Here is a 26,362-nt window from a genome sequence, read left to right as displayed (position 1 = left end):
TTATAGATTGAAACATTGCAAAATTTTTAGTTTCCATTCTGTAACTTAAGTTTGCCCAAACCAAACATTATGAAACCTATACACAATATTCATTACCACAAAACTAAGATCAAGTACAAATTTTTTGTTTCCGTTTTCTAACTTTAGTTTGCCTCAACCAAATGTTATGAAACTTATACACAATGCTTATTACTACATAATACAGATTAAGTACGAAATTTGGTGGCAACACTTTTACCATTCTTGAGTTATGTCCCTTTATAAACATAAAAATTGCTGAATTTTTCGTTTCCGTTCTCTAACTTTAGTTTGTCTCAACCAAATGTTATAAAACTTATACACAACCGTTCTAGAGTTATGCGTGTTTACAAATAGAAAAATTGCTGAATTTTTAGTTTCTGTTCTCTACTTAAGTTAGCCTCAACCAAATGTTATGAGACTTACACACAATGCTCATTACCACAAAACTCAGATCAAGTTCAAATTTGGGTAGCGTCACTTTTACCGTTCTTCAGTTATGTCCCTTTATAACTATATAATATGCAAGCGGGGGCATCATCTGTGTCCACATTAGGACACTATCCACATTTATTTCATCATGCTTGAAGATATTGACTTGATATTTGTTATAAAGTAAACACCATGACAAATTATAGAACAAGATCGCATTTTGTTAAAGTACAATGAATGTTTAACCCGTAGGGAACTATGTATTGCCATGCAATGCTCTCAGAATGCTTGTTATCCTTTAATGATGATTTTTATTGTCCCACCAGAGATGAAAGTTGCAAAAGAGAAGTCTGGGAATGCTTATCTGGTAGTTGTGTTATTTTAGAAGGTAGAAAACCAGGAAACCTGTATAGAAAATTCAGTCTGCCATATGTCTATGCCCTTGACCTTAAATTCATGGTTCAGCAGCTATCACTACAAAAGTCAAAAAGTCTGAAAAGACCAGTTTTTTGTCTGAATTTGCATGAATTTTTACTCGACATTCTTAATTTGTCTGATTATTTAAAAAAATTCTTGACATAGTATGAATTTGTCTAATTAGGTTCTTGATTTTTCTTGACAAGTGTCTTGACAGTATGAACATTGTCTTAAAATTTCTCGACACTTCCTGTATCATCTGAGAAGAGTCTGGATTAGTCTCGACCAATTCTTGACTGTCTTAAATTTGTCTCGATCTGTCTTGACATATTCTTGACATTCTTAATAATGTCTGAATATGTCTCGACATATTCTTGACATTCTAAATAATGTCTGAATATGTCTCGACACATTCTTGACAGTCTTAAATATGTCTTGACACTATCTAAACAGTATAAATTTGGCCTGAAATGTGAACAGACTTATTCTGCACTGTTTATGACATTCTATTGCTGTTATATACTCCTTTTTATTATGGCTTAACTAAACTTTGAAGAATCAAGGATTAATTTGGTATAGTAATTATACTTTTGTATAGGTCAAAGAATTTGTTCCCATCTTGATTCAAAAACCTTATTCATTTTTTAGAACAACCCAAAAACATTTTTTATTCAAATTTGAGTGTTGAATTTTATAATTTTTTTATCAAAAATAAATATTTGTGTTAACTCCTTCCTGAAAAGAAAAAAATGTTTAGATCTATATTATGCATGTCTGTTTGAGAACCATTTCATAAGACAGATGATTTCTATAGAAATCATTGATGGGACACATTATAAATACATTTTTTTTATTATTCCTGGAGTAGATAATAATTTTCTTTTAATCTTTGGGAATTATTCAATTTGTTTTTATGTTAAAATAATTAACTTCATAATTTTGATGAAGAAAATCCATTTCAATTCAATTTTTTTTCATCAAAATGATGATTTTCATTTTCATCTATCAACAAACTTTTTAAATTGTACCGGCATGGTCGGTCAACTGATAAGTTGTATGGCTGATTACAGGTAAAGCAATAACTTCTATTTGACAGTTGCGTGTACTCTGGGGTGTGGAATACCTTAATTTTATGGGGAACATCATGTCCATGTGTAATACTTAATATATTCTAACAGATGACATTACACAAATTTTTCTTCTTTTCTAATTTGCTATTTATATAAACCACATTTTGGTATAATAATTATTTACCATATCAACATTGAATATTATGAATGTAGAATGAAATATGTCTACAGTATGATTGGTTTGAATCATTTAATTTATAAGATTTAGGAATCAAAATTTGTAATTATTTAAAAACCCACATTTGAATTATTTTATACTTTAGATTTCATAGCCATATTTGCATTTGTAAAAATATTTATATACCCAAATTTTCAATTATTTTACATGCCCAACTTTTATTTTTGTTGTAAAGAAGTGTAACTTGAAACAACAGTATATCATATAAAGAGAAATAAAGATTAAAGTTATATCATGAATATTGGTCATGATTTGTAAAACTCAGAACTGTCAAGTAAATTTAAGACACGATTCAAAATGTTCAGAATATGTCGAGCCATACTGAGAAAAAATAACAATGTCGAGAATATGTCGAGAAATTTCAAGACAGTATTCAAATGTCAAGAAATTTTAAGACCATATTCAGAATGTCGAGAATATGTCGAGTAAATTTCATACAAATTTAATATAAATGAGAATTTGTCAAGAAAAATTAAGACACAAGTCATACTTTTGGAGAATGTCGAGTAAAAGTTCATGCAAATTAAGACAAAAACTGGTCTTTTCAGACTTTTAGACTTTTGTAGTGTATATAAGGTCTCCATGTCCGTCTGGCGAGGTTAATTTCACCTTAACCTCGGCATCCCTGGTAAAGTATCTTTCTCCCATGCTGTAAACAATATGTCGACTATATTTGGTGTATGAAAGGTTTATTTGTTGTGTATATCTGGATCTTGATCTCTGTCAGGTTTTATTGTATGGTCAATATTAATTTATTTGTGTGCAAGTTCATTATTAAATTATTTGTGTATGAAAATAAGATGTGTTATGATTGCTAAGGAGAAGATCCAACAAGAGACCAAGTGACGAAGAAATTAACAATAATTGTCACCATACGGCCTTCAACAATGAGCCAAACCCACAGTGCATAGTAAGCTTTAAAAGGCCCCGAAATGACCAATATAAAACAATTTAAACGAGAAAACTAACGGTCTTAAGGCAGATTTATGTAAATCACGATAAAGGAAAAAACAAATATGATATACAGCAACAAAAGATGACCACTTGATTGCAGGAAAGAGTCTGTTTCTCAGATACAGCAAAAGGTCAATTATATTTGGTGTATGGAATGATTGCGAGGTGAGCATGATTTTCTTGCAAGGTTCATTGGACCTTGATCTCATTTTCATATATTCATAAATTAATGTTGTTCATGGTGATGCCCTTTTCTAAACTAATGTAAGCAATTGGTTACTATATTTATGCCCCCACTGTAGGGGAGGCCAAGGGGGCATTAATTTTTAACCTTGATCGTCTGTGCGCCTGCACGTCCCAAAATTGGTTTCCGTTCTCTTACTTTAGTTTGCCTCAACCAAATGTTATGAAACTTATTCACAATGCTTATTACCACAAAACACAGATCAATTTTGAATTTTGGTGGTGGCACTTTTACAGTTCTAGAGTTATGCCCCTTCGGAAATGGAAAAAATGCTGAATTTATAGTTTCCGTTTTCCAACTTTAGTTTGCCTCAACCAAATGTTATGAAACTTATACACAATGTTTATTACCACAAAACTCAGATCAAGTACAAATTTGGGTAGGGTCACTTTTACTGTTCTTGAGTTATGTCCCTTTATAACGTTTTATGCAAGGGGGGGCATCATCTGTGTCCCATGGACACATTCCCCATTTATTAACCGGATTTTCGAAGGAAATATCGGTTATTGATTTGGGGATGTACGGCAGGCGGGCGGGCGGGCGGCTGACAAACAGTGTCTTTCAAATAACATAAAAACGCTGTGATGATTTTTTTTCCAAATTTAGATATGTTGTTTCTTGTGACTAAATGAAGGTCAAGTTCAATTTTCATGATTAAAGTATTTCACTTGTAAGACACGTATATAAAATGAAGAGATGTGGTATGATTGCCAATGAGACAACAGCACACCCGAGACCAAATGATGTAGATGTTAGAAACTATTATAGGTCACCATATGGCCTTCAACAATGAGCAAAACCCATAATACACAGCAAGCTTTAAAAGGCCCCAACATAAAAGTAAAACAATAGACTTTTTTCATATTACTGACTTCTGACTCTGGAATATATAACTTATTAACAGGTAATCTACTTTGTGGAAGAACATTCATGTACTCCCTCAATTATGAGCAACTAAAGTAGGTCAAATCAAGCTTACAAACAAGGGAATTTAGGTGAAAAATTAAAAGTTTTCCGATGATTTTGTCGTGTAAAGAAAACATAAAACAATCAATTTTCCCCCAAATTGCATAGATTGTAGGCTTGATCATACTTCATTTAGTTGCTCTTACTTGACCAAGTACCAGTGTCCTACCACAGATTAGGTAACCTGTTGAAAATTTATATACTTCCTAGTCAAAAGTTGGTAATATGAAAATAGGCTATTCAAATGAGAAAACCAACACCCTGATTAATGTCTAAAACAACAAACGAAATACAAATATTATATGCAACAGACGACAACCACTGACTTGCAGGCTCCTGAGTTGGGACAAGCACATAAAGAATGTGGCAGGGATACACATGTTTGCAGGTGCCCAGCAGCAGAATGTAAAAACAAACTATTAAATTAATATCAGTTTAAAAGGGCTTGACTCGTCAGATTGATACAAAGCAAGAAAACAACCAACAAAAACACTAAAGACAGAAAGAACTGATCTTAGAGTACCCAGAGTTACTGAAAGCTAATTCTTAGCAAATAACAATAAAACAATCATGCATCAAAAATATCAATCAGTATACATCTAATGTTTAATTCTTTGCTGAAAATTTATTGCATTTAAAATACAAAGCTTTTTCAACCAATAAGTAAAATTGAGAATGGAAATGGGGAATGTGTCAAAGAGACAACAACCTGACCAAAGAGCAGAAAACAGCCGAGGACCACCAATGGGTCTTCAACACAGCGAGAAAATCCCGCACCCGGAGGTGGGATTCAGCTGGCCCCTAAACAAAAATCTACACTAGTTCAATGAAAATGGACGTCACACTCAACTCCAAAACATATAAATGAACTAAAATTAAAAAACATACAAGACTAACAAAGGCAAGAGGCTCCTGACTTGGGACAGGCGCAAAAATGCGGCGGGCTTAAACATGTTTTGTGAGATCTCAACCCTCTCCCTATACCTCTAGCCAATGTAAAATAAACAAACACACAGCAATACGCACAGTAAAACTCAGTTTAAAAGAAGTCCGAGTCTGATGTCAGAATAGGTAACAAAAGAAACTAAGCAAAATGACAATGATACATAAATTAACAAAGGACTACTAGCAGTCACTGACATGCCAGCTCCAGACCTCAATTAAACTGATTGAAAGATTATGTCTTCATCATATGAAAATCAAGCACAATCCATCCCGTTAGGGGTTTAGTATCATACCATCATAAAATATATGAGAAGAACATAACCCGTTTCATGCCAACAACTGGTTTTAGAATAAATGTGTTATATATTTATACACTATTATGAAATTGTAGTATCTCTCTGGAAACCTTTACTAGAAACAAATATTGAAGCTGTGACCATATGAAAGGATGTTATATCATTTTGACAGGAGTTGAAGTGGGATGAACAGCATAATTTATAATCCATCATAAGTTATTGAAATATGCATATTCCCCCGGGGAAAACACATTTGAATTCTTCTAAAGAACAGCCTTATTGCCACTATAAAATGAAGCAAATATAAAACATTGGATTTCAATATTTATCTTGATTATAGATGTCACAATTTTTACTATTTTATAAGTATCACAGATATGTTAATAACAAACTTGATTTTAATTCAGTATATTCACATTTCTCTGATAAAATTTTGAACAAAGTCCTGTATTTTTGCAGGTTCTAATGACATTATCTTGAATACACTTTTATTCTGAGTTCCTCCACTACTAGACTTGAAAATCTGCAATTAAAAAAAATGGACAAATTTTCCACTATGTTAAAATGTTTCAACTTTTTCTTGTTTGCATTGATCTGTTTTGATTTCTTCTTCATGGTTCAAAATCAAAAAGCAGTCTATATTACAAGTGTGTCCCGAGTGGACTCAAAATTAGTTGTTATGAAAAATTAACATTTATGATGTAAGTACACTCAAATAAGGGAGCAACCATTTAACTTCAAGGGGGGGTTATGGTTTTTTGTCTTAGTCAGAATTTTTTTTTCACGCAAGGCGTGAACATTCTTATTTAGTTTTTTGATGCTATCAATCAAATTATTTTTTTTTTTTCAAAATTTAACAGTATAAGATATGGGGAAAATCTGGATTCAGAAATTTTTCTTTGTCATCTGATTGACCACAATATTTTTTTTCATCAAATTGGGGATCAGAATATTTTTTTTAGGAAAAAACCATACCCCCCCCCTTGAAGTTAAATGGTCGTTCCCTAAGAAACTGTATATTCTTCAAAATATGCAAAAACCTCCAAATTTTGGAATTTCAATTTGTTTGATGACATTATCTTTGTGTTTACTTTATTTTCACCAAAAAACATGTTGAAACTGAACAAGAGTGCACACGCTGAAATGTCTCGCCTTCTTTACTAATCATTGATATTATGTTGATAGTCCTAAATATAAAGCTTTCTTACAACTGTCACATAAACTTAACATTAACCAAGAAAACTAAACATTGACCAATGAACCATGGAAATGAGGTCAATGTCAGATGAACAATGCCAGGCAGGCATGTATAGCTAACAATTCTTCCATACAACAAATATAGTTGACCTTTTGCTTATAGTTTAAGAAAAACAGACCAAAACACAAAAACTTAACACTGAGCAATGAACTGTGAAAATGAGGTCAAGGTCAAATAAAAACTGCGAGACTGACATAAAGACCATAAAATATTTCCATACACCAAATATAGTTGACCTATTGCATATAGTATTAGAAAAAAAGACCAAAACTCAAAATCTTAACTTTGACCACTGAACCATGAAAATGAGGTCAAGGTCAAATGACACCTGCCAGCTAGACATGTACACCTTACAATCATTCCATACACCAAATATAGTTGACCTATTGCTTACAGTGTAAGAAAAACAGACCAAAACACAAAAACGCAACATAAGCAATGAACCATGAAAATGAGGTCAAGGTCAAATAAAATCTGCCAGACTGACATGTACATCATTAAATATTTCCATACACCAAATATAGTTGACCTACTGCATACAGTATTAGGAAAACAGACCAAAACACAAAAACTTAACATTTAACAATGAACCTTGAAAATGAGGTCAAGGTCAAATAAAACATGCCAGACTAACATGTACATCGTAAAATATTTCCATACACTAAATATAGTTGACCTACTGCATACAGTATTAGAAAAACAAACCAAAACACAAAAACTTAACATTGAGCAATGAACTGTGAAAATGAGGTCAAGGTCAAATAAAACTTGCCAGACTGACATGAACATCGTACAATATTTCCATACACCAAATACAGTTGACCTATTGCATACAGTATTAGAAAAACAGACCAAAACACAAAAACTAAACTATGGCCACTGAACCATGAAAATGAGGTCAAGGTCAGATGACACCTGCCAGTTAGACATGTACCCCTTACTATCATTACATACACCAAATATAGTAGACCTATTGCTTATAGTATCTCAGATATGGACTTGACCATGAAAACTTAACCTTGTTCACTGATCCATGAAATGAGGTCGAGGTCAAGTGAAAACTATCTGACGGGCATGAGGACCTTGCAAGGTACGCACATACCAAATATAGTTATCCTATTACTTATAATAAGAGAGAATTTAACATTCCAAAAAATCTGAACTTTTTTTTCAAGTAGTTGCTGAACCATGAAAATGAGGTCAAGGACATTGGACATGTGACTGACGGAAACTTCGTAACATGAGGCATCTATATACAAAGTATGAAGCATCCAGGTCTTCCATCTTCTAAAATATAAACCTTTTAAGAAGTTAGCTAACGCCGCCGCCGCCGGATCACTATCCCTATGTCGAGCTTTCTGCGACAAAAGTCGCAGGCTCGACAAAAATCATGTCTGCACATGATTAAATTCAGATTTTTTTCTTGTTTGTTGCTCATGCAAATATTTCAAGAACTGTGTGCATATTGTTGGACATCAAGTAGGAAACTAAGTACTTTATATTATAAACTAAATTAAATTCACAATTATGTCAAGTTTTGTCCAGTGTATCAAACTTCTATGATATCTAAGATATCTGTATTTTTGTCGAGCCTTCGACTTTTGTCGAAAAAGCGAGACATATCGATCCTACATTCTGTCGGCGTCGTCCACAAATAATCACTCTGTGGTTAAAGTTTTTGAAATTTTAATAACTTTCTTAAACTATCCTGGATTTCTACCAAACTTGGACAGAAGCTTGTTTATGATCATAAGATTATATTCAAAAGTAAATTTTGTAAAAAAAAAATTCCATTTTTTCCGTATTTTACTGATAAGTGGACTTAGTTTTTCTGCCAGGAAACATTACATTCACTCTGTGGTTAAAGTTTTTGAAATTTTAATAACTTTCTAAAACTATCCTGGATTTCTACCAAACTTGGACAGAAGCTTGTTTATGATCATAAGATTATATTCAAAAGCAAATTTTGTAAAAAAAAATTCCATTTTTTCCGTATTTTACTTATAAATGGACTTAGTTTTTCTGCCAGGAAACATTACATTCACTCTGTGGTTAAAGTTTTTGAAATTTTAATAACTTTCTTAAACTATCCTGGATTTCTACCAAACTTGGAAAGAAGCTTGTTTAGAATCATTAGATAGTATCCAGAAGTAAATTTTGTAAAAAAAAAATTCCATTTTTTCCGTATTTTACTTATAAATGGACTTAGTTTTTCTGCCAGTTAACATTACATTCACTCTGTGGTTAAAGTTTTTAAAATTTTAACAACTTTCTTAAACTATCCTGGATTTGTACCACACTTGGACAGAAGCTTGTTTATGATCAAAAGCTAGTATCTAGAAGGAAGTTTTCAGAAAATTTTGTTCCATTTTTTCCGTATTTTACTTATAAATGGACTTAGTTTTTCTTCCAGTCAACATTACATACAGTCTGCAATTTAAGTTTTTAAAACATTTATTAGATTCATAAATTATCCTGGATTTTTACCAAACTTGGACAGAAGCTACTTACAATCAAAAGATAGTATAGAGAGGAATATTTTTATTTTTTTTTCCTCATTTTTGTTGAGCCTGCGATTAACAGCAAAAGTGGGCGAGACACTGGGTTCCGCGGAACCCTTACGAATTTTTTATTATGTGGCATTGCCATTCTTGTCATTTATTACATATGTCTTCATTTCAAAATTAAATAATTGATTACGGTTGATAATTTTCCGGTGCCAAATACTACATCCATATTCTAGATATGTGATATAAAGATATCATGCATTAAACTATATACACTGAGTAAGATTTTACATATGCTTCCTACCAAGGTAATAGTCTACAGGAATGTCACTCTACTCTGACACATTATTCCAACTCAAAGATGACCAGTCTTTGCTCTTATTTCTATTCTGCATACTTACAGAGAAGCACCAATTTTAAAGTCATAAATATTAAAAGATTGAACTAATGACTACTCATTACCTCATTTGCAGTGAGCATTATATTGCCATACCTACAAGGTGAAAAAAAAAATTGTTTTACCTTGAAATATAATTTGCATCTTTCAAGAAGAAAGTTCCACTTCATTTGTGTTCTTTTATCAATATTCAAATCTCTGAAAACTTGAGCCTGAAAATATATGTACATTCCTTTATTTTGTATACATTCATATTCATTTTCTTGGTTTTGTTATTGTTGATATACAAATGTATACTTAGTTTTGTGACTTGTGAGCAAAATTTGCGTATTTTGTAAGGTTAATATATGAAAAAGCTCTATCATAAGCCAAGAAGGAAAACTAAATGATAGAATTTTGAATTAAAATATGAGCATATAGCTCTTATTTATAAAATGCTTTCAATCAATAAAAAATTCAATGCTCTGTGGGTGTAATGAAAAATTCAAAGTATTGGCAAACAGAAATAGACTGCACTGTAGATCTGTAAATCACTTACACAGAAAAATCAATTTTTTAAAATTTCACACCAAAAATCAATCATTCCTTGATACAAAAGCTGAGTAATATGTAAAGATAATTAACTAGAGGCTCTCAAGAGCCTGTGTCTCTCACCGGTATTTACTGATGCTTTGGAAATCATGTAAAATAAGGTTAAAATCATAATTAATAGTATTAGATATTAGATATTATAATGATATCTAAGATAATAACAAAAAACTGCAAAATTTTTGTAAAATTACTAACTCAGGGGCAGCAATCCAACAACGGGTTGTCGGATTTGTCTGAAAATTTCAGGGCAGATAAATCTAAATCTGATGAACATTTTTGCCTCCTGTCAGATTTGCTCTAAATGCTTAAGTTTCAGAGATATAAACCAAAAACTGCATTTTACCCCTATGTTCTATTTTGAACCAAGTCGGCCATGATGGTTGGAAGGCAGGGTCATCGGACAAATTTTTTAAACTAGATACCCTAATAATGATTATGGCCAAGTATGCTTAAATAAATTTGTCTCAGTAGTTTCAGAGAAGAAGATTTTTGTAAAAGATTACAAAAATTTACAAAAAATTGTTAAAAATTGACTATTAAGGGCAATAACTCCTAAAGGGGTCGACTGACAATTTTGGTGATGACAACTTATTTGTAGATCTTACTTTGCTGAACATTATTGCTGTTTACAGTTTATCTCTATCTATAATAATATTCAAGATAATAACCAAAAACTGCAAAATTTCCTTAAAATTACCAATTCAGGGGCAGCAACCCAACAACAGGATGTCAGATTTGTCTGAAAATTTCAGGGTAGATAGATCTTGACCTGATAATCAGTTTTACCCTATGTCAGATTTACTCTAAATGCTTTGGTTTCAGAGATATAAGCCAAAATCTACATTTTGCCCCTATGTTCTATTTTTAGCCATGGCGGCCATCTTGGTTGGTTGGCGGGGTCATCGGACACATTTTTTAACTAGATATCCTAATGATGACTGTGTCCAAATTTGGTTAAATTTGGCCCAGTGGTTTCAGAGGAGAAGATTTTTGTAAAAAGCTAACAACGACGGACGAGGACGACGACTGACGACGGACGACAAACGCCAAGTGATGAGAAAAGCTCACTTGGCCCTTTGGGCCAGGTGAGCTAAAAATGGATGGACAGACAGACAGGGTATTGAAGTACATGTTATAACCAATGCTATTATTTAATTTCAATTGATATATTAATAGAGTTATATGATTTTCATGGCAAAAGTCCCTTTCAGTTTCAGTTGTCAAAATTCATTATTAAACAATTTTTCATAGTTTGGTTAAAATCTTGGGTCAGAACCTCATGTCTTAAGGTTAAAAAACTCCAAGATTTAACCCTTGGTTTCCTCATACTGAGATCATACCTTTATCCCTAAGAGATTTTCCATCACTATACTGTCAATGAAACAATGTTCAATTGTGCCTGTATGGTCTGATATAGACACAGGAACTGAATACTCTACAACTGGCTGTTTATCAATGACTGAAGTATCAAACATTGCTAAGGCACCTTGTGTACATTCTACATTGGAACATAAATATCCTCTGTCCTCATGCACTGTTTCTCTACATTTCTCACTGCAAAATCAAATTTCTGTTTTAAAAGATGGCACATACACGTTTGACTCAATATATAATAAATAGCTGCGCAATGAGCGCATGATACGCCTGTCGCTTTTTTAAAGAATAAAGTTCAATAACTTCTCAAAGTCATATCAGAAATTTATAAAAAAACTAAAGGGATGTTATTTTAATAGATATAAACCAATCACCAAAGTTTCATGAAAACTGCTCAAAGCACTTTTGAGTTATTGTCTAAAAACTGGAAAATTACCCCTTTTTTATTAATAAAATCCCATAACTCGGAAACGTAAAATCTAAATTTATAAAAATCGAAAGGGAGCTCACATCAATAGATATAAACAATTCACCAAAATTTCTTGCAAATTGGTGAAAGCATATTTGAGTTATTGTCCGAAAACTGGAAAATCCCCCTTTTTTAACGAATAAAACTCCATAACCCGGAAACATAAAATCGAAAATTTATAAAAATCGAAAAGAGCTCATGTCAATAGATATAAACAATTCAGCAAAGTTTCATGCAAATTGGTTAAAGTGTTTTTGAGTTATAGTCCGACATGTTGACTACGGACGGACAACGGTATACCATAATACGTCCCGTAAACAGACGTATAAAAAAGGATCCATAAAAGGAAACAGATCTGCTTACAATTAACCTTACTAGAGGTTACAATGAGTTTTTTTTCCAATTTAATCACCTAGCTGATGACTTGCTAATGTTTTTCTATTGATTTTTATGTACTGTGGAAAACACTATTGTTAAACTTATCATTTTGTATACTTATTTTATAACAGATAAATTTCTGCAAGTAACGTTGCCCTTAACATTAGACTGATACATGATATAGACATCTGTCAATTGTTGAAGACAACATTGACATTGAAATGTCTTTTGGTTTTTTGTGTCAATTGGTTGATGTTTCTTATTCATATAAACCAAGTGGGCAAAGGAAAAGGTATCAAATGGGGTATGTTTGAGACCAAAATTTGTAAAAACAATAATGTAATAAACAAACAAAAACTGCAATGCTACAATTTAGTCAAAATTTGAAGTATGCTAGGAAACTGCAAGAAATATTTGTGCCAATTGATTCTGATAATGCAATATTCTACTGTGATGTTATCACGTTGTGCTAGCTTTGCCAAAATCAATAGAATTTGTACATAACAAAGCAGTATAGTGAAATAGACAAATTTTTAGTATGGGAGAATTCCATAACCTTAAGATTGCAAAAGACCTTTACAGATTTTTACTGAAACAAGAGGCTCCTAAATATAGTCTGATTTGCTCACCTGGCAAAAATTGAAATAATAGGCAAAAAGTCAAAAGTTAATAAAAATTCTCTTTTTAGGGCAGTTACTACTCTGAGGGGTCAGCTAATGGTTTCTGTCATATTGGCATTCTTATAGATCTTGTTTACCGATCTTTTTTTATGTTAACAGTTTCTACCTATTGTATTATATTTTTCAAGGTTGGAGGCAACTACTTGAAAATTATTAGTAAAAAAAAAAAATCATCTTTAAAGGTCCACATATATAACTCCTGTAAGGAGTCATATGATATTTACAGTCATTAAGCATTTTTGAAGATCTTGTATAGCTGATCATTTTTGCTGTTCACAGTTTCTATTTATCCATCATAGTTTTCAAGATAATAGGCAAACTCCTGTAAATTAGTAAAAAAAAAATTCATTAAAGGGAATAACTCATCATAAAGAGTCATTCAATGTTTCGCACATTAATAATTTTTAAAGATCATTTTCACTGTTTACAGTTTCTACTTACCTATTACAGTTTTTGAGATAATTGGCAAAAACTCGTAAATTAGTCATAAATCGTCATTTAAGGGCAATAACTCCTTAATGAGTCATCTGATAATTTTGGTGCAAACAGGAAATAGGTAGATAGTGACATTCTGAGCATTTATTCCCTGTTAGATTTTCTCTATCTATTATAATTTTCAAGATATAAGACAATTAATGCATTTTACCCTTACGTTCAATTTTTGGTGGCAATGTTTGTTGTTTGACAGGAAAACAAAACACAAGATACCCTAAGGATCATAAACACAAAGTTTGGCTGAAACTGGTTCTGTAGTTTCTGTGGAGAAGATCTTTGAAAAAGTATACGAAGGACGAAGTCTACGGATCCCAAGTGATGGCAATAGCTCACATGGCCCTTTGGGAAGGTGAGCTGAAATGCATAAAAGAGAGGCGAAAGATACCAAAGGCACATTCAAACTCATAAGTCGAAATTAAACTGACAACGCCACGGCTAAAAAAGAAAAAGACCAACAAACAAACAACAGTACACAAAACACAACATAGAAAACTAAAGACTGACCAACACGAACCCCACCAAAAATTGGGGGTGAGCTCAGGTGCTCCGGAAGGGTAAGCAGATTCTGCTCCACATGTGGCACCCATCGTGTTGCGCATGTAAGTACAAACCCAGAGATAAGTCTAATTCGGTAGGTCACTTTCTGGGAAAAGGGGACAGAATTGTAGTTAAAACAATTGTACTTAAGGGAGCTACCATTTGATTTTTATGGGGGGGGGGGGGGGGGGATTTACAGATTTGTTACTTTGGCTGATTCACTCATAAAGGCAATGTTTACACAATAGAATCCACTTAAACTTCTGATAACTCCAATAAAATGGTTCAAAAGATTTATTCTCACATCAAAGAAGATGCAAATTTAAAGAAAATTTTTATCTGCATAAGAAAACGGTATTTACCAACGAAATTTCATTGAATGCTTTTGATCCTCAAAATGCATCTCCTCCTTTTTATATGACCGCAAAAAAATTTTGCGGTCGTATATTGGTATCACGTCGTTGTCGTCCGAAGACATTTGGTTTCCGGACAATAACTTTAGTATTAGTAAATAGAAATCTATGAAATTTAAACATAAGGTTCATAACCATAAAAGGAAGGTTGGGATTGATTTTGGGGGTCATGGTCTTAACAGTTTAGGAATTAGCGACCAAAAAGGGGCCTAAATAAGCATTTTTCTAGTTTCATGACAATAACTTGTGGAACAGTGTATGGATCTCTCTGAAATTATACAACAAGTTTCCATACCACAAAGGGATGGTTAGGATTGGCTTTGGGGGGTTATGGCTTAAACCGTTTAGAAATTAGGGGCAAAAAAGTGAGAAAAAACAAGGGTGTCCTGGTTAATGGACAATTACTTAAGTACAAATTACAGGTAATTCAAACACAACTCTGAATTACCTCCCTTACACTACTTTTAAATTATGTATAAAGAATTAGGGAGGGGGGAGGTAAATTCGCAACAGCATAGTGTATTGCACAAAAGCAAAAAATTGAATATAAATTCAAATCATATAACCAATTTTTAGTTCTTTGACTACAGTTATTCTGTGTCAGAAACCTATTGTGTGTCAAATATTGAATAACAATCCAAATTCAGACCTGTATCAAGCGTGAATATGGTGTCCATTTTTGCCCCAACTGTTCAGGGTTGGACCTCTGCGGTCCTATCCAGCTGCGCTCGGCGAAGCAATTTATTTTGTCATGACAGCTTAAGCAAAATGTCCTTACTAAAATAAATAATTCACAGGATAGTCAATGACACTTACCATCTAAACCTTAATACACCACTTCCTTCTGTGTCAATATTAAACTGAGTTAGGAAAACATAGATAACACCATACTGAGTGGGTTTCCATTGCCTAGATAAATCTTCCATTATCTGTTTTATTTGGCTGATATTGTACACATCTGTAATGCTGTCCACTGAAGTGAAAGTGATATTACTAGTCAATTTGATTTCAAAAGAAATGACATAAATATTTGTCCAAGAAGCAGTTATATCTATAAAGTTAAGTGTGATAATAAAAACGTAAATAGTGTATTTCAAAATTGTGGCATTAAAGGGAATTAGCTACAATTTAGACAAAAAATTAAAATATGATTGTGTATTGCATTCATGTGACATTATTCTCCAAGAATCCCCATTTTTATATAAATATAAATTTCAAATATATATAAATATATATCAGTCTTTTTAATACAATATATCAAACCGTGTTAAAATTCAATTTTTGAGGTTTATCGGCAAGTTCTAGTCCTGGCCACTACAAGTCTCCAACAGCCTTCATTAGGACTTTAAGTCAGGTGGTTGGAGCATCAATGGCACCATCACCTGCATAAGGATTCTAGCCCACTTGTTCTAAGCAGGTACATAGCCATTGATTCTTAAGCAGCTCGAGGACTGTCGAAGAAATGCTGAGGGTATATCCGAATGACAGCTTAAAGAATCACATTCTAACATGTTTGATATTAAATTGAATTACAGATATAGTTTGTCACATAGTAAAACATTTAATCTGCCATTGAAAACTTAATACAAAATAAAACAAGAATATGTGTACCATTCCCCTACTTGCACTATTACATTTCCATGTTCAGTGAACCATAAATTCTTGGTCATAATGAACATGTGTACTAATAAGTTTTAATTGATGGGATCACAAACTACATAAAACAAAACTTTAACCAGATATGGGATAGAGTGGTAAAGGGTGCTGGACACAGTACAGAAAGTATTGCAGTTTGAATTCTGCTTTGAAAAAACATAAATTTGCAGATCTAACATTGTTGAGCTAAAATTTAAGACAAAGTTTATATATATGGGTTTACTCAGTTCTTCATTCAAAATTTTACTTTACAGTAAACTCTCATTTTCAGGAAAAATATTAGTCTGATTTTGAACATGACACTAAAAAAATTTGGTGGAATGATAGTTGAAGTCGAAAGAAGTTTATGACTTAAAAGAATTCATCTAGATAAAATGAAGAAAACTTGTTTACATGTATAATCAAGAAATAATCTATGATTACACATGATTTGTTATAGATTTTACCCATGGTACTTCTTTAATTTTCATGTAAAGTTAACTATTGAGCATAGAATAGTAAAGGATGGTGTAATATTTGGTAAATCAAGCTTATGTTGTGTTGAAATTGAAAACAAACTTGTGAACTTAAAATTCTTTCAAATCTTAAACATTTGTAATTGCAAAATGCATTGTTATTTCAACAATTTGGAGTGGAAATGTTTTTTTGCATATTTAATCACCAGTATATATATTTTTTTTTTGTCTTCTTCAAGGGGCAAGGGGAGGCTTTTGGGCTTATCTCGCCTCTTTTCACACAGGTATAACAATTTGGACATGGGGCTTATTTCATCCTTTATTTATAAAATTTTTAGTTTCAGCTGTATTCTAAATGCTTCTATGTCCTTCATTCTTTCTAAGCTATACAGAAAGTTCTTGTTGTTTCGAACATCTAACCAGGTGTCAAAACTTCTCTTGATGTAGTTATACGTATCTAACCTCTGATCTTTATAGATAAAGTTGTCTAGCTGAAGTGTATCGCTTCTTATTAGGAGATACATGTCGTTGTCAGCAATATCTAAAACGTACATCTCTTAAGGTAGATCTAGGCAGATTTTCTTTACTTTTAACCCTCTGGTATAACTGCAAGCTTCAAGTTGTTTCTTTTTTGTTTCTTTTATTTTATCGGTATCTTTTTCTGGTTCTTTTGTTGATCCACCCTCGGTACCCTTTCGGGCGGGATCTTCTTCCGTAGTCTTCCTTGTTTCCTTTATAAGTCTTGGTGTGTCGATCAAAGTTTCATCAGCCGAGTTCTGGTTTGCTGATGGGTTGCTGTCTATAGACATGACTGTCTACCTGTTTCCATATCAGTGGTGGTCGGAGGTATTTCCAAGATCTTGTCATTTGGAGGTGGTGCGGTTGTTTCCAGCTCCTCGGTGTATAAAGTCGGGTCTCCTGACTGTTGTTGTTGTTTACGAGAGAGGAAGGCTTGTTGTCGACGGTTATTCCTATCTTGACGTGCTTTTGATGACTTCTTTTTCTTCACAATTTTCTGTCTTTCTATTTGACGTCATTTTATCGTGATTGAGTATTTGCCATTCTGTTTGGTTAGTATCCAATCAGCGGTTTGACTCTCAACAAGAGAAATGACTGCTGCTATAACATCTGGTAATTGTGTGGAAGTTTCCATACTCAATTCATCGTCAGATGTATTATGTATTTGACATATTGTTCAACGTGGACGGTATGCCTGACATGTTTAACTAATTGTATTGGATTAGTCAAATGATTATTATATTCATACGTTGCTTAGTAATAATTATTGTATTACATCAAACAATTCTTAATATTAACAACATACAGCTTGGGTCTGTGTTACTGCCTGAACTCTCATCACCATCTTGAAAATCTTGGGAATGCGCAAACTGATATAAACTTTGAGCTTCTAATGTATCTGTGAATAAAATATTTTTGGTTGAAATAAACAGCAGAAGAGACATTCCTGGTAAAATGTTTTTTTGATAAAGGACAAAAAATTAAGGTCATGTACACAAATTGTACTTTATTTAATTTTAATAAGTTTGTTAACACTGAGACAGTTTTTTTTGTCAAAACACGTAATTAACAGGCCCTGGTGATGATTCATAGCCTGATCAGTTTTGGTCTTTTATGGACCTTCTTGAGAGGCAAAATGGTGGATTAATGGTAGCACACTATTTATATAGTGATTGAAAGTTATCTACTACATAATGATGTAGGTTTCGGTCAACATCTTACCAACATTTGGGCTTCTATTGTGACTTTATTTAAATTATTGTACATGGTACATGTAGTTATGCAGTCATGATGATTTGGTGTATGACTTGTTGCAGAAATATCAAGTCTTTTAAATGAAAGCAATAATTTAGCCTTTCAATTTGATTCAACTGATTTTGAATGTTATGGTAAACATTAAACCTGATGATCTAAGTAATGGTTAACATCTTAACCAACATTTGGGCTTCTATTTATGACTTAATTTAAATTATTGTACATGGTAGTCATGCAGTCTTAATGTTTTGGCTTAATATATGATTTGCCAAAAAATCAAGTCTTTTTTTAAGGTAGTCTTCTCTCTATTATTCATCTGCGCTGTTCAGAATTACCTTCATTAGGAACTCTCAAACCCAAAAATTTGGGTCAAGTCAAAAACTTTCAATCCACAAAAAAATTCCTGATTCCTCATCAGCTTTTACTATTTTCTTTTAACTACTAGAAGTTGGCTTGATCGATATTTATAAATGACCCAACTGTGTGGAATTTATAAAAATAATAAATTCTGCAACTGTGACACTATACATCATAATACCTTTATATACATCTTGCATTTAACTTTCCAGTATTCCATGTTGCAAATTAACAAAGTTGGTGAAGTTACCAGTGCAAGAGGCATTGAACTGTTGAAAAATAGATGATAACCTGTATCCTTACACAAGCACACAAGATCATTGAACAAATGCTACAATTCATTGAAGATTTCCTTCAGGAATTGAATGATCAAAATGGTGTATAGTACATTCAATTGACTGCATGATAAAAGAACTATTTTCAGTTGCACAGCAAAATTCTCCTCTGGAATAAATTAATTGTTTGACCAATTATGACTAATCCAGTGTTAACATATGGCCGTTATTTCAGCCTAAAAATTGATAGACATTTAAAACAACTGTAAATATGGTTTTGTAGTTGGTCATAAAACTTAAATTTATAAACTTATCAACTAATCAGAATACCAGAATCAAATGAAATTTATGTAAATATTAAAAGGTTTATACATTTTCACTCTTATAACAAACCTGGATTGACTGTCACAATTGTCTTTGAGTCAGCTGTTGCTATCATTGTTGATCTGAAGTCATCATAAGTAACTTTTACATCAGCAGCAAATATAACTGTAGAAAATAAAATTAAAGTTTACACAGTAATCTTTCTTGTCTAAGATCAAATCAATGGAATTGGACAAGAAAGAATATACAAAGAAATAATACAGAATGTATATAATAGGATCAACAAATTATTCTTTTTGTTACATTGATTCAGATGACTTCAAAACAAAAACTTCAATTGTGTAAAAATTCATGACAGCAGCAGCCTGATAGCAGTATAAGGGAGGTTGCTATTTTATGGTCTTAATACAGAATGACATTTTTTTATTGAAGATAAATATTATGATGTCATACAAATTACATATCAATAAATAGCTAATTTTTATTTTTACAATGAATGACATTTTAAAAAAAAATTCTAGTTTGGGGGAAAAGTTAATTCCAAGTGAACATTTATTTGTAATTTTATCTTTTTTTCTATATATTTTGTCTATTTTCACCCAGATTTTAAATAAGCATGTATCCAAATGTAAAGAAGTTAAATGTATTTTTTTTTTAAATTGACAAAAAGGTTATTCATCAGGCTAGATGGACTAATTACTGTTGTGGCTTCTTGTATGGCCATTGAAACTACTGCTATTGAGTCAAATATAGTGTGTTTAAGTGTAGTGAAAATCAAATTAGGTATATTACTCTTTTAATATTTTAACTGAGATAAAATCATAATTTTATACTCCTATGTTGATTATTTTGTTGCTTTGATATACACATGGATCCATTGATAGAGGAGTAGATATTCCTGGATACATTTTACAAAGGAAAGATAGACTAACCGATGGTGGGGGTGGCTGGGCTGTCTATTTAACAGAAACCACCTCCTTTTCGAGAAAAAATGATTTTGAAATAAGTAACATTGAAACTATTTGGTTTGAAGTTAAACCTAGTTATAAGAAATCCTTTTTATTGTGCTTTGTTTATAGGCCACCCAAGTCACTAATTGGTTAAATAGATTAATTTGAGGATGAGATTAAGGTGGCAATGAAATATAATTCAGACGTAATCCTTATGGGAGATTTTAGCATAAATTGTTTACAACCCCATAAAATACCACAAAGATGGTTAAATGCCCTAGAAACTTATAACTTTCAACAGTTAATTAAGGAACCAACCAGAGTAACAAAAGAATCAAAAACTTTGATTGACCATATATATGTCACCCATTTAAGCATGGTTAAAGAGGCTCATGTTTCTAAATATTCTATCAGTGATCACTATCCAATATGTATGACAAGACAAGAGAAAATGTATGATAAAAAACATACTCATTCAACAATCACTTATAGAAATTTTAAGACTTTTAATGAGCAAAATTATTTAAAAGATTTAAAAAGTGCACCTTTTCAACATATTGAATTTGAAAATGACCCATCTGTTTGTATTGAAATGTGGTACAACATTTTTAATAACATTTTAAATATACATGCCCCTATTGTGAAAAAGAGGGTAAAAAAAGACCGACAGCCAGAATGGTACAATAAAGAATTCTCATATCCAAGAAAAATAAGAGATAAATATAATTCACTGGGAATGTGGGCTGAATATAGATTCTGGACAAACAGAACAAAACATATCATCAACACATCTAAACAGAAATATTATAATGATATGATAAAAGACTCGAAAGATTCTAAAACACCATGGTTTTAGACCTAACCATTCATGTCAAACTGCCCTCATTAATATCATTGATAAATGGCTACATGAAATGAATAATGGAAATATCAATTTGGCAGTCCTCCTGGATTTTAAGAAAGCTTTTGATGTTGTTAATCATGAAATTTTGTGTAAAAAACTTCAAATTTATGGCTTCCATGAAGATACTGTTGATTTTTTAAAATCATATTTGAGTGAAAGAACACAGCAAGTCCACATAAATAATCAGTTTTCTGATAAAAAGTTTATAAATTTTGGTGTTCCACAGGGCTCAATACTTGGTCCCATTTTGTTTGTTTTGTACATAAATGACCTTCCATTACACATCAAAAACTGCCATACAGACTTGTATGCTGATGACACAACTATGCATACATCAGGAAAGAGTATTGCTGATATGAAATTAAAAGTACAAGATGATCTCTAATGTGTTGATAAATGGTGTCATGAAAATAACATGTTCATAAATTTGGATAAGACGAAATGTATGGTTATAGGTACAAGACAAAGGCTGCGTTTAAATCAAGCAGAACCAGTTCTAACTATTGAAAATAATATTCTTCAAAAATCATCAATTGAAAAACTTTTAGGTGTTAGAATTGACTCTAATCTGTGCTGGACAGGCCATGTTAATTACTTATGTTCATCAATATCATCTAGACTTCATTTACTCTCTAAAATCAAGAAATTTCTAAATATTGATTCAAGAAAATTATTTTATAATGGTTATATTCTCCCACTGATAGATTATTGTTGTATTATTTGGAGTAGTTGTGCTAAAAATTAGCTTGTCAGAATAATTAAATTGCAGAAAAGGGCTGCAAGACTTATTTTAGATGCTGATCCACTTTCATCATCAGCTCCACTGTTTAAACAGCTTGGGTGGATGACAGAAGAGAACAGAATCTCATACCACAAATCTGTTTTGATGCAGAAATGCCTTAAGAACGAAACCCCTGTATATCTCACTGAAAAATTTAAAGAAATGCCAGAAAAAAAAACAATATTGTTTGAGGAATGCGTCTTGCAAAAATTTACAAGTTCCAAAAGCCAAAACAGAGCTGTATAAGAAATCTTTTATATATTCAGGATCTATTTTATGGAATAACTTACCAATATCCCTGAAAAAATCAACCTCAAGTACAAGCTTATTCAAAAAAGATTTAAAAAATTACCTGTTGGAACATTAAGAAGCTGTGTAATTTTATATGCATAATAATTTTCACACACTTACTCAAACTTAAGATATTGGTGAGGTAATTTGAATGTTGCCAATACTATATGAATTTGTAATTTTTACCATTTTTTGAAAATTGTATATTTCATAACAATTTTTTATTTCATTTTTTCATATATGTGTTTGTTTCATATTTTGTAATTGTTTGTTATATTTCATTGTATTTCATGAGGGCCTCAGGGAAGATTACTTTTATAGCTAACTGTTTAACCCTCTGTAAATAAAGAATTATTATTATTATTATTATTATTATCAATTTTTGTGAGTACTAATTTTTTTAAGGGATTGAGGAAAATTATTTTTTTTATGGATATTTGATGTTGAGGTTTTGACAAAGTCTACATTCAAGCCTATAGAAATATTGTCTCCATTGAATATTTTAATTAGTGGGAATTGACTGTTAGTTAATATTATAAATAAATCATGTATGTGTGATTTTTGGCATTACAAACAAAATAATGTGTGCATGTAATTTAAAACAATGAAAGAAAAAAAATTTAAAGATTTTTTATTAAATTCTTATTAAGGGCTATTCCATTAAAAAGGAGGTACTAGGGTCGGAACCCCCATGACCAAGAGGAATGTACCGTGTATCTTAACACCAACCAACAGGAAGTCGTTTCATAATAATACAAGAACCAACTGGAATATATCTAACTTATTTTATTTTAATTTACCACAACCAAAGGAATGGTTATTTAAACACTATAGTTGCTGGACAATTTAGAGGGGTGGACAGGGTTAAGGGAACCTGGGAATGAAGGGGAGTGAACTGGGAGTTGGGAAAAAGGGGGGGGGGGGGGTTGGAGGGAAGAAATGAGATCAAACTTCATTGTGTTTTAAATCTTAAATATGAAAAATATAATTTGGTCACCAGGGTTTGAAACATTTCAAATCTTATAAAAATCACTGATGAAAATTAGAACTGTGGTCTATATAACTGCAAATAGATTGTTTTGTTAACTTAATATATGTTGGCCACATTTGCTTCCAATTGGCTTTGTTGGCTCAGAGATGTTTGAAAAAAGTTTACGATGACGCGGACAAAGGATACGAAGAATCAACAAGTGAAACTGCGAGCTACTACTCACTGATGATACCCCCACCCAAATATGCATTTGGAATATTTAAATAGTTATTTTAAAATGATGCAAGTGTTCAGTAAACAGGAAGTTTTTGAAGTGACTTCTCTTTTTGAAACTGATGGGTAGAAGTGGTGAGATTTGGAAGAGAAGTGCTCACTCAAGGAGCTACAATGATGATATAAAGGGCTATTTTTTTTATATTGTTCAATTCATAACAGTTCAAATTCAAAGCTGTTTAAATGTATCATATCTAGTTGCACTATTATATTAGTTCCTCTGTAAAAATAAAGTAAGAAACTTCCAGATTTTTACTGGCCCTTCAAAATTGAGAAGAAATTACCTCTTGGAATTGTAGATATATGTATACTCTATAAAAACATCTACATGTAATATCAACATTTATTAATGATAAAGAAAATTACTGTCACATTTCATTGGATTTTGACATGAAAATTTGTGAACTAAAAGTTATTTTGAGTTTCTGTATAAAATATTTCATGCTTTTTCTTTCTTTTCCATATGTCTTTTGATTTTCAATTCTAGTGTTTATATTTTTTCATTGTATTTAATCGGCAAACCCGGAATTACCCTTATCCGACCCCAGAATCTGATCTGGTATTGTAATCGTCTTCATTTCCGGTTTCTCGCATCCATTGTTTTTCAATGTTGTTTTAGTCAGTCAGATACAATTTTACTCGTATTTACACATTACTTGTTGGCGATTTCAGTATAAAGCTAGCGGTTGAACAAAATGAGCATCGCTGTCATGAATAATAAAGATAAAAATAAATTTTGAGATCGTTTGGAAATTGGTCCCAAATTGAAAATTGGGAAAAACGTAGGGTATTTGCCATTGCCAATAGGAATGGGTCCGGTATTTGGACCCTGTGGAATGCTAGAAAAATCACTGGAGGTGTATACGATCTCAATAGTAATATGGCTTTAAAATGACCATACTGATGGTTAAAAAGGTCGGCAAAGTTAATTTTTATTTTCTTTCAAATCGAAGGTCCGTCGAGCCTAGCTAGTAACCAAAACAAAAGTCCGATTGCAATAGTGGAAGGTCGCGGACCTCGGACCACCGCTAATTTGAACCTCCGAATATTATTTTCAATAGAATTTGACATCTTTCGCCATGTGCTTGTCATTAAAGGGAAGTAACTCTTGCACTTCCGGAACTAGTACCATAGGTAGAATACAACGTTGCGCCTGCCGCTGCGTACATTGCGGGAACAGTTATGTTTTCCAAAATATCACGATATGAGCAGGAGACGAAAACAATCGGTTATACAAGTCCTTGCAAAAACAACTAATAATAGATAACGAAAAATAACACAATGAAACCGACAGTCATGAAAACTGACTGTCAAAGAAGACCAACAACCAACAATACTTAGTTTCTCTAAACACCAAGGGCCACTGGCCATAAACACTTCAACAACCAACGGGATTTTTTATAATTGCCGTCCGACCCTTGTACATTCTTTTTAATGGAATAGCCCTAACTTTTAAATGCTTAGTTATTATATTTATAATGTTACCAGTCTCCAATGGCATCCATGTTAGAGCTAAATCTATCAATTCTTTGTCCCATCTACAAAATGAAATTGAGCATATATATTATTTAAGGAAAATAGCAGCTAGGTGACAGTCATAATCGTCAGAAATATTTACACACTACCATAAACATCAAATCTATCTGAATATTGTCAACACAGTATAAATGGGCAACACATTGCCTCATTAAATGACATAATTACTTATAGCCAAAAAAATAAAGAATTATCAGCATTGTAAATTTATCCTTATAGCAGCATAACATACTATTATTCTTTTCATTGTGGATGGCCTCTATTACAGGACCTACCTGTTGTATTTGTTGTTAATTTGTTCTAGTCCTGAACATGCATGAAATATTTGCCACTGGACATTAAGCAACCAACAATCAATCAATCATTATTCTTAAATATTAAAAATTCTGATGAAATACATAACATACAGCTCAATATTACTTTGAATAAAAAATAAATGGCGAATGTGTCCATGGGACACAGATGATGCCCTCACTTGCATATAATGTTAAAAAGGGACATAACTAGAGAACTGTAAAAGTGAAGCCACCCAAATCTGAACTTGATCTGTGTTTTATGGTAATAAGCATTGTGTATAGGTTTCATAACATTTGGTTGAGGCAAACTAAAGCTAGAGAACAGAAACGAAAAATTCAGCAATTTTTCCATGTATAAAGGGATATAACTCCAGAAGAGTGAAAATGACGCCACCCAAATTAGAACTTGATCTGTGTTTTGTGGTTATTAGCATTGTGTATAAGTTTCATAACATTTGGTTGAGGTAAACTAAAGTTAGAGTACTGAAACTAATGTTGGGATGGAAAAGGGGAACACTTAATGTCCCCTCTGACACGGACTGACGGACAAGGATAACACTTCATGCCCCCTCCACCACGGTGGGGGCATAATAAAAATATAATGAGTACATTTAAAATTATGTGACTCTGACAGATTTTCTGCTATATGTGTTAAAATATAAATAATTACAATGAAAATGGAAGTTATTAATAATGTAATTACATTTTTTCTAATTACTAAAAGCATAGCATTAAGTTCTGATGACAGTAGTAATTTTATTTTAGCACAGGTAATCAAGCTACTGTATATTTCTTTCTTCCAATTCATGTTTATTCCCTGG

The 26,362-nt window shown here is 32.2% G+C and overlaps 1 protein-coding gene across 1 annotated transcript in view; it reads right to left on the bottom strand.

Annotated features, from left to right (window-relative positions):
• Positions 1-5,891: 5,891 nt before the first annotated feature.
• The window catches only part of LOC127709785 (meiosis-specific with OB domain-containing protein-like), a 34,167-nt gene continuing 13,696 nt past the window's right edge, over positions 5,892-26,362 (bottom strand). Inside the window, exons 7-13 of the mRNA XM_052215428.1 lie at positions 25,195-25,247; positions 19,589-19,684; positions 18,115-18,207; positions 15,496-15,652; positions 11,674-11,887; positions 9,868-9,954; positions 5,892-6,103 (exon numbers count right to left, since the gene is read on the bottom strand). Of these exons, the coding sequence (XP_052071388.1) occupies positions 5,993-6,103; positions 9,868-9,954; positions 11,674-11,887; positions 15,496-15,652; positions 18,115-18,207; positions 19,589-19,684; positions 25,195-25,247 (811 nt within the window). The 3' untranslated portion in view covers positions 5,892-5,992. The remainder of the gene's footprint in view (positions 6,104-9,867; positions 9,955-11,673; positions 11,888-15,495; positions 15,653-18,114; positions 18,208-19,588; positions 19,685-25,194; positions 25,248-26,362) is intronic.

This window comes from Mytilus californianus, unplaced genomic scaffold, assembly GCF_021869535.1.
Source record: "Mytilus californianus isolate M0D057914Y unplaced genomic scaffold, xbMytCali1.0.p SCAF_7, whole genome shotgun sequence".
Classification (NCBI taxonomy): Eukaryota; Metazoa; Mollusca; class Bivalvia; order Mytilida; family Mytilidae; genus Mytilus; species Mytilus californianus.
Note: the sequence above shows the minus strand (reverse complement) of the source record. Positions and strands in the feature narration are given on the sequence as shown.